Source organism: Diceros bicornis, chromosome 22 (genome assembly GCF_020826845.1).
Source record: "Diceros bicornis minor isolate mBicDic1 chromosome 22, mDicBic1.mat.cur, whole genome shotgun sequence".
Classification (NCBI taxonomy): domain Eukaryota; kingdom Metazoa; phylum Chordata; class Mammalia; order Perissodactyla; family Rhinocerotidae; genus Diceros; species Diceros bicornis.
The window spans coordinates 24589151-24598533 of NC_080761.1; the positions used below are offsets into that span (position 1 = coordinate 24589151).

Sequence of the window (9383 nt, forward strand, 5' to 3'; positions counted from 1 at the left end):
ACGTGGCTGGTTTTAGTAATGCTTGGTAATTTTTGAGGCATCAAAGAGGAATAATGCTCACAGAGCAGTGATGCATGTGGTTCAGAACTGAAGCAGAGTCACAGAAAAAAAATTATAATTATTTAATAATAATAATAAACTCAAACATGCAAAAATAACTTCTACATAAATCCTTCTCTAGTGTGTCTCAACTATCATGAAGAAGATACATGGTCCCCAGCAAAACCTCATCTTTCCTTATTGTTTTAGTCCTTTTCCCATCTACTCCCTTCATATATGCAGATTCTTCTATGCTTTCTCCTGGATGCCCCACATCACCCCAGATAAACTCCTCAAATTCTCTGAGGCCAGGAACTTGCTCTTTATTTTATATAAGTTTTAGGTAAAGTAACTAAGTCCTTTTATCTCCCTGTCACCTCTTGGATCTTTCCTATGCAATTTCATAGCAAAACAAATAAACAAAAAACCACTACCAACAGCAAAAGACACTGCTCTGAATGAGAGGAGTCTCCTTAAAGGGTATTGGAGGGGAAGAACCTGTCTGACAAACTATAAGACACTGGTTATCCTTTCTTGGAACTGGAGGAGGGGAAGTCTAGAGACACTTATTTGCTCATATAAATTCACCCGATCACAGGAAATAGGCCTAATCTGTCATAATGCCCAGTCAGATTCATTTTCCAGTTTTGGTTTAAAACAAAAAAGCCCAACCTTATGGGTGGGCAGTTCTCATAGAGAGTGCTCCCCTTCCTTACTCTAATACTTAATAGTAGCTCTGGGCTCTACCATTTACTTGTTCTTGGGACCAACTCCTGGTGCAGACCTTTCAGTTGGGAATTCTGGGTCTTTCCCAGCAGTAATGACAATAACAATAATGGTGAAGATGATTATAGTTAATTTTGATAGTGCACTTTCTATGCACCAAGTAACGTGTAAACACTTAACACCGATTGTCTCCCCTGGTTTCTAAGTCCTAAAGGACTGTTTTAGTTATCTACTGCCTCCTAACAAATTGCCACAAAACTTTTCATCTCACAGTTTCTGTAGGTCAGGAATCTGGGCATGACATTGCTGGGTCCTTGGCTTTAAGGTCTCTCAATCAAGGTCTTCCTTGAGGTATAGTCATCTCGAGGTTCAACTGGGCAAGGATTAGATTCCAAGTTCACATGATCATTGGCAGGGTGCAGTTCCTCCCTGGCTGATGGACTAAGGGCCTCAGTTCTTCACTGAACATTGGCCAGAAGCTGCCCTCAGTAGCTTATCATGTGGGCCTCTCCAATATGGCAGCTTCCTTCTTTAACGGGTGTAAGCCATGAGGCCAATAGAGAGAGGCTGCTAGCAAGATAGAAGGCACAATCTTTTGTAACCTAATCATGGAAGTGATATCCCGGTACCTTTTCCATTGGTTAGAATCAAGTCACTATGTCCAGCCCACATTGATTACGTCCAGCCCACACTCAAGAGGACATGCATAGCAGGAGGCAAGGATCATCAGTGGTTGTCTTAGAAATCTGCTAACTTGAAGACCAACTGGGGAAGGAGGGAGAAAGGGTTGTTTTAAGATTGTAATGATAATGTCAAGACTAGACGATGAAAGTAGTTCAGGGGAAGGATTGAAGCTAACAAAGGTAGAGGTTAGGAGGTGGAATAGGGAAGTGCCTTATATCATTTTTGATCCAGTGTCTCTCTCTCCCCTAGCCCATAACACGAAGGTAGAGCTGACTAGATGGTGGGTTTGAGGCTAAAAAGTGTACATGGAATTGCTAGAGCACTGCACAAAGAACTGCTTTTCCCACTGGGAAAAGGAAATGGAAATAATGGTAAAGGAGAGTAGGGTAGAGGAGTAGCGAAGAGGATCAAAGATAGTCTCTCTGGACAAAAGTGACCCAGAGTCCCTTGGGGCAGCAGACTTTTGCCAAAGCATCAGATAAAAAAGGAAAGAATCAGAACATGAACCAGATCTGGAACAGGATATCTGCAACTAAAGACAGTCGAGATGGAAGAAACAAATTCCAGACAGATAACAGAAGGCTGCTTCTGGAAAGAGTCTTTGAGGCAACACGACACAGAGCAATGGTGTCGGGGAGAGGACAGAGAGCATTTTTTTTAGCAGCATCTACCAAAACAAATTTCGTTTAATGTATACTTTATGAGAGGAAAAAGATTGCAGGACTTCTCAGAGCCTTAGTATGTTAGTGCCATCATATAAGGTGCGTGTGAGGGAGAATGGGGATTGAATAGGCAGCGCTTCTCACAAGTGTTTATTTGTTTTGCATGGATATGGTAACATGGTACACTGTAGGGCATGCTCTTTTATCAAATGCCTGTGGCCTTTTCTGAGAGCAGAATGGGTGGAATCTAGTTCAAATATTTCTAGTGAGCCAAGAATGGTGGCCAGTGGTTGAGCAATATGTAAAAAATGTTTATTAAATAACTATGTGTTAACCAGAAGTGACCCTAGGATCTCAACATTTGGGCCCCAACAATGGGAAAGATACAAAACCAGAATCAGACAGAAGTCACCACGTCATGACCTTATAGAACCGTCCCCAGGATTCCCCCCAAACTCCCCAAGCTCTGTCTCTTACGATCCTCCTCTCCAGCATTCTCCTCCCCCCTCTGCTGATGCTCATCTTCTTGTCAACAGAGAAGGATTCAGGGAGTTCACCCCATGGGCTTTGCTCTCGGAATTTTTCCAATTTCATAGTGTGAGGGCAATAAAGAGAGATTCACGAGAGAGACAAGACAAACATGTCAAGAGCCTTAAAAAACATCTTTTTAGTATGGAGAAAGAAGAAATCAGGAAGGGACTCCCTGCCAAACCACAAAGAAGATAGTTCATCAAGAAATCCTAATTTCGCTAGCATTCATGGGGAATTACCCACTGTGGGCATTAAGAGACCAGTGCCCTTTTAATCAAAGGATGAGAGCTTTCCTCAAGTAACTGGGGTCAGCTGAGCATCCTATCCAGCTCAGAAGAGCAAGACAGCCATGGGAAGCCACCCTTCCTGCAGTACACATTGCTGTGTTTTTAGGTTAATCCTCCAAGGATATTACAGTTACTTTCAATGGTTAATGAATAGCTTCTAAGTGCCTGCTTCATTTAACTGTCCAAAGGCCACTTGGTCCCAGAGTGTATAAAGCTGTGAGCGGGCTAATGAGAGCATTCTCTCCCAGCAAGGGAAGGAGAGGAGTGGCAGGGTCAGGGAACTGGGTACCAAAGGAGCAGGGATGCGGAACAGAAACAGTCTGGTTCTCTGTGCCCTTGCCCTCCTGATGGGCTTCCTGATGATCTGCCTGGGGGCCTTCTTCATTTCCTCAGGCTCAATATTCGACTGTCCTGGGAACCTGATCCTGCCTCTGGGGTTTGTGATCCTTCTGAGTGGAATTTTCTGGAGCACCTACCGCCAGGCGAGTGAAAGCAATAGGGTGTTCGGCCATGTGCTCAGACAACACCTTGCTCAGGGGGCCCTGCCCCTGGCCACAGTGGACAGGTATGTGCCGAGAAGCCAGACCACTGAGGAGGGCTGAGATGGGGGCTGATCTCTGGAAAAGCTGAATGACTTCTAATTCCACTGTGGAGCGACTTACATGTCCCATGGGGCTGTATGTCTAGAACTGAAGCTTTACTGTTGGGGAATTACCCTGGACTTAGTCATTAGGAAGAATGGTGTCACCTTTGGGGAAAACCATGAAGTAAGGGGAATTCATCTCAGAGAAGCACCCTCCCCACAACCTACCTAGTGAAAACACATCTAAGCCAACTTAAGAGGCCCAACTCTTAGGTTCTTTTGTTGTATCAGGGGAGCTGTCCTTAGAGGTCGGTGGCGGTGAGTTAGTCCCCATAACCTGGCTACCAGGTTATAAGGAAAGTAAGGCTCAGACCAAATTTTGCCATACAACAAATGAGCAAGCCAGCATAAAATCAGTCCTGCAACCTCTTCATGAGCTCAGGGAAGTCCCAGCTTACCATTCTGTCAGGTGTCCTGATTACACCTTGCATGAAAGGTTCATTTGAGGCAAGGCAATAATATTCCAGTTAACCTTACCATCTCACACCCATTAGGATGGCTATTATCAAAAAAAACAAAACAAGTGTTGGCATGGATGTGGAGAAATTGGAAACCTTTTTCATTGTTGGTGGAAATGTAAAATGGTGCAGCCACTGTGGAAAATGGTATGGAGATTCCCCAAAAAATTAAATATAGAATTAGTATTTGATCCAGCAATTCCATTTCAGGGTATATAGACAAAAGAATTGAATGCATGGTCTTTTGAACAAATATTGGTCTTGAATAAATATAAACACCAATGTTCATAGCAGCATTCTTCACAATAATCAAAAAGTGGAAACAAACCATATGTCTATCAGTGGATGAATGGATAAACAAAATGTGGTATATACAAACAATGGAATATTATTCAGCCTTAAAAAGGAAGGAAATTCTGTGCATGCCACAACATGAGTGAACCTTGAAGACATTATACTGAGTGAAATAAGCCAGACACAAAAACACAAATACTATATGATTACACTTATATGAGGTACGTAGAGCAGTCAAAATCATAGACAGAAAGTAGAACTGGTTACCAGGGGCTGGGAGTAGGGGAGAATGGGGAGTTATTGTTTAAAGACTTTCAATTTGGGAAGATGGAAAAGTTCTAGAGATGGATAATGGTGATGGTTGCACAACAATGTGAGTGTACTTAATGTCATTGAAGTGTACACTTAAAATGGCTAAAGTGGTAAATTTTATATTGTATATATTTTACCAAAGTAAAAAAATTTCAGTTAACCTTATAGTCAGTATTGGACAACCAGAAACCTCCTAATTCTTACCTGAACACAGGACCATTTAGGGATAAAACCTCAGGCATCATCCTTAAAGTGCAGGCTGCAAGACTCCATAAATTTTTGCCCTCTTCATCTATCTAAAATATTTTGGCTACTCCATGTATCTTGAATATAAGTAATTATACCCATAGTGGTTGATTTTTGATATTATTATGCTAATTAATAAGATACTAATTACAATAACCAAACCCATTTCCAATATTTATTATACTAACTAGCAAGGTTTCTTGGTTTGATAAAAAATTAAGACAACTGATGTGATTGTAGAAGATGCTTCTAGAGTGGTGATTTTTTTTTTTTTTTTTTTGGTATAAATGTTAGATGATTGCCTCTGGAGTGTGAATTTCTGGTAAGAGTAACTGATTACCTTTAGGATGTACCTTAAATTTACTTACACATGCACAACATTACACTGTCTGCTCTGAAATATTTTAAAGTAAATTATGGACATCACAACACCCCCATTTTACTGTTTCTTCCTGCTGCAGCTAATTAGACGCCCACGCCACTCAAAATGGCTAGTAAGTCAGTCAATAGAAAGTTATATTTCTCAGAAGCATTTGCATTCAAAATGGGTACCCAGGTTGAGGTATCAAAGCAAATCGTTCTGCAATGGGGGAATTCAGGGCACTGGGAATGTGAGTTGGCATGGGGAGGTAGGGATTGGGAGAGGTGGGAGAGGTATTTTGGGCAGATAGCAGTCGTCCTGGAGCCTCTCAAATCAGTCCAGGGAACAGCTTACCTTTCTGTCTTCATATCTTTACACGTGTGCCCTGTAACACAGCCTTGGCTATTCTGAGTGCAGGCTGAGATTTATGCCATACAGTAGACAGCTCCTTCAGCTATTTGGCGTTGCGCCTGGTAACATTTGGAATGGATCTATGGCTCCAAATGACACTCCCTGTTCTGTTGTGGTTACACACCATAAACACTCCCTGTAGGCACTGGAAGGATTCGCTCTATAAATACACAGCTCAACTAAGCTCACCCTCTCTCTTCCTCACCTCCACCCACCCCCAATCCCATTCATGATGGAGAAGCCAGAAGGATTTAGCAATTAGCAACACTGGGCAAGATTACCATTGAGTACATCAGCTCTGGCGTGAATGGCTCCTTTAGCCATTGGCCTGTTGGCGTGGAAAAGGCTGCACGTGAAATCTACATAAAGTCGTCAGTTGAAATAGTTTGAGAAACGGGTATGTTTTTTTGGAAACTAGCCGCTGAGACTTGAAAGAGTGATACAAAAGAGAGGAGCATCTGAGACAGTTCAGGAATCTGCACGCAGCTGGTTTTCATTCGTTATTTTGTTGGCTGTGAAGATCCCAGACAGTGCAAATGAGGAGAAGATGATGGGTGTGAATGGGGATAAGGATGTGAATGGACTAAATAACTGAGTAGAGAGACATTGCACAGTTAAGACCCCCAAGACCCCTACCCCTGATAAGGATCTCACACTGAAAGTCCCTGGCTCCAATGAGTAAGAGACAGGCAATAGCTTGAACTAACCCACTGGGAAAAATATGACTATAGAGGCACACATCCCGTGGTTGATCAAGAAGGTGTTGCTGGAAGAGTAGCACATTTTTAAAAAACTGGTGATGCCAGGGAAGAAGTACATCTGTTTCAAAATCAGTGTTTCTTAACAGTTTAACTTTGCACATTGTGATTTGAGAGAGGCAGACATATGCCTCTTTGGCATTAACCACTCAAATAACACATGTGTTGGCGGCATTTTGTCCCCTAGGCCAGATTTTTACCCTCCTGCTTATGAAGAGAGTCTTCATGCTGAAAAGCAAACCTGTCCTGCAGAGGGAGAGGCCTCGGATGTTCCTCCACCTCTGTACACAGAGATGGGCCTTGAATTTGAGGATGAAAATGATGCCCACCCGGAGGCTCCACCAGCCTACGAAAGGTCCGTGACAGACGGGGCGGCGGCGGCAACGCCATCGCAGGATGCTGAGAGGCAAAGCCCGGAGTGCTAAAGCAGGGGAAGCTCTCCAGCACTCATGACACACCCTCATGGGATACAGCTGCTAATAATAAACACAGGCAAGGGACTGTGGGAGGAAAAGCCATATCAGTGACCCCGCATGAGAGAACGCTCGCTGAGGGGATGCTGTGTGTGACAGCAATGCAAGCCCAGGATGTGCTTGGCCTGCAAGTGCAGGGTGGGGGCCCTGGAAGGCTACAGTCAGCACCAAGCAAATATTTCAAAGGATTCACATTAATCCCAACCCAGGTGAGACTTTGGACCACAAAAGTGTTGTCATGAGAGCTCTGCTCCAAAGAGGGGCTCTCTGTTCTCACTCAACTCCCCTCCCATCACCTCTGCCCCCAACAGGGAGGAATAGATGCTGCTCTATTCATGTGCCTTCAGGTCTATGTTACCTAATAATCACAAAGGGAAAGTACGCTGGAAATGAAGGGTCACTGTCATTTAATTTGAGGGTTGCTCAGTGTGTTGTTGGCTGGTTTCATAGTTATCTCCGATTACTGTACAACCAGAGTGACACAGTAGTTTACATCGTGGGAGATTGGCCCTTGGAACCCCTCATATTAGTTTGTATTATCTTATTTTAATTATATGTATTTTATTTCTGTATGAAAGAAAAGTGACTGTAATATTTGCTTTCAAAATGGTTCAAACACAAAATTTTAAATAAGTACTTTTGTAACAGGATCATTGTACAAGCAGACATGACAAGATTTTTTAGAGACTCAAGCTGAATAGACAGAATACTTAAAAATTCATGATACACTGCATTCAGGAAAGAAAGAATTTGTCCTCGCTGTAGGTTGTATTAATATAGAATTTGACATAAATCTTGAAAAGTTTTAAAATATACATATATAGTACAATGAATGTCCCTATAAATCTGTAGAATTTGAAAGAAAGGAGACTATAACGTAGTACTTTGATCATTAACAGGAAATTCTTTGTGTTTCAAGATACAGATCCATGTATTTTCAGACTTGGGACATTTATTTTAAAACCCGGTGATTCCTCTTCAGCGTTACTATATTTTATCATATGTTTTAATACAGAGGACAAGTCAGGCGGCAGGGCGGTGGAAAGAGACGCAGCCTGATGCTTTTGAGCTTGGAAAACAACCTGCATCTCTCTGGCCTCAGTTTCGTCCTCTATCAGTGAGGAATTTATGCTTCGATTAATACCTAACAGTTATGAAGTGTCTTTTATATGGAAAGCTCTGTGCTACAAACTTTTTGTACATTTTATTTAGCTCTCATTATATCCTCCAGAGATAGGTGCTATTGTTATTCCCATTTTACAGATGCATAAACTGAGACTTTGAGAAGTTAAGAAACTTTTCCAATAACACACAGCTGTTTCCAGGAGGTGAAGAAGGGTCCATAGAGGGACGTGGGAGGATGTATTTACTTCAAACTTTTGTGCTAGGTTAACCTTGTCTTATTTCCCTCCACCCAGGGGGCAGTTTGGACTTCTCTCCCCCTTCAGAAAGTGGGCCTTAACAGGAGGTAGAGCCCCAGGGTGGCTGCAGTACCTTAAAGCCCTTGGAGAGGCAGCAGAGGCTGCTTTAGGGTTAACCAGCTGGCTTCCCTTTTAAAATATAAATAAGCCCCCCACATTTTCTGCCTAGGAGCGTGGCCCTCCTGTCATGGAATAGTTTCCTTTCGTCTGATCATTATACTGATGAGGAAAGATGGTTCCTAATGGTAAGCAGACAGCACCTGGTGAATGGGCACAGGCAGGGCTTTGGATAGTTGGAGGGAAGGATGAAGATCTTTCAAGGAGGAGAGGGCTGTCGAGATGGGATGGGGCCTCTGTGGCCTCCTCGTCCCGATTATTGCTGAGTGCACTAATGAAGCATGTCCTGACAAGTGCGCAGGAAGCCACATAAAGGGAAATCCTGGTCCCTTTCCATGAAGCTTGAATCTGGGCATCTGTGATTTGAATCCTTGACATCGAGGGCACAATGGCTATGAAGGTCACTCATAGTTGTTCAACAGGAAGCAATCATTTATTAGCAATGCAATTTATCATTCCTCTCATCATCCCTTTCTACCCCTCCACTGAGACGGTTATCCTGAAATTTTCCCTGGGGTCTGAGCACATTCACTGACCTGAACTGCTGTATCATTGGGCTTTCATCCAGTTTGCATTTGAAATAGATGGTTTTTCCAACTACTGGTAGTCATGTGAAACAAACGTTAATTTTGGTTTACATATGAACATTGTTTTAATCTCTCTACCACAATAAATTTTGTACTTAAACATTCCATTTTTGTCACTGTGTTGTATCAGAAAAAGAATCAATAGGGGAACACAAGTCAAAGTTTTACTCTCCACAAAAAACTAACACAGCATCCAGATGAGCTAATCTTTTTACAAACCCAAACATTATTGAACACCAACTATTGATTCAGAACATAAGCCAGGTGCTTTTTGAAAAGAAGTGCTACTAGTAGGCACGTATTGCTTTTTTTTTAACATATGTACTCTGAAGCAAGCATCAAGAACATGGGTATTACCCAAAATCTAAATTTG

General features: G+C 42.4%; 1 protein-coding gene across 1 annotated transcript; it reads left to right on the top strand.

The window, feature by feature from the left end:
• The first annotated feature begins 3231 nt into the window (after positions 1 to 3231).
• Positions 3232 to 6837, top strand: TMEM252 (transmembrane protein 252). Its single transcript, XM_058565303.1, has 2 exons — positions 3232 to 3494; positions 6600 to 6837. Exons 1-2 carry the CDS (start codon positions 3232 to 3234, stop codon positions 6835 to 6837), a joined length of 501 nt encoding a protein of 166 aa, XP_058421286.1.
• The last annotated feature ends 2546 nt before the right edge of the window (positions 6838 to 9383 follow it).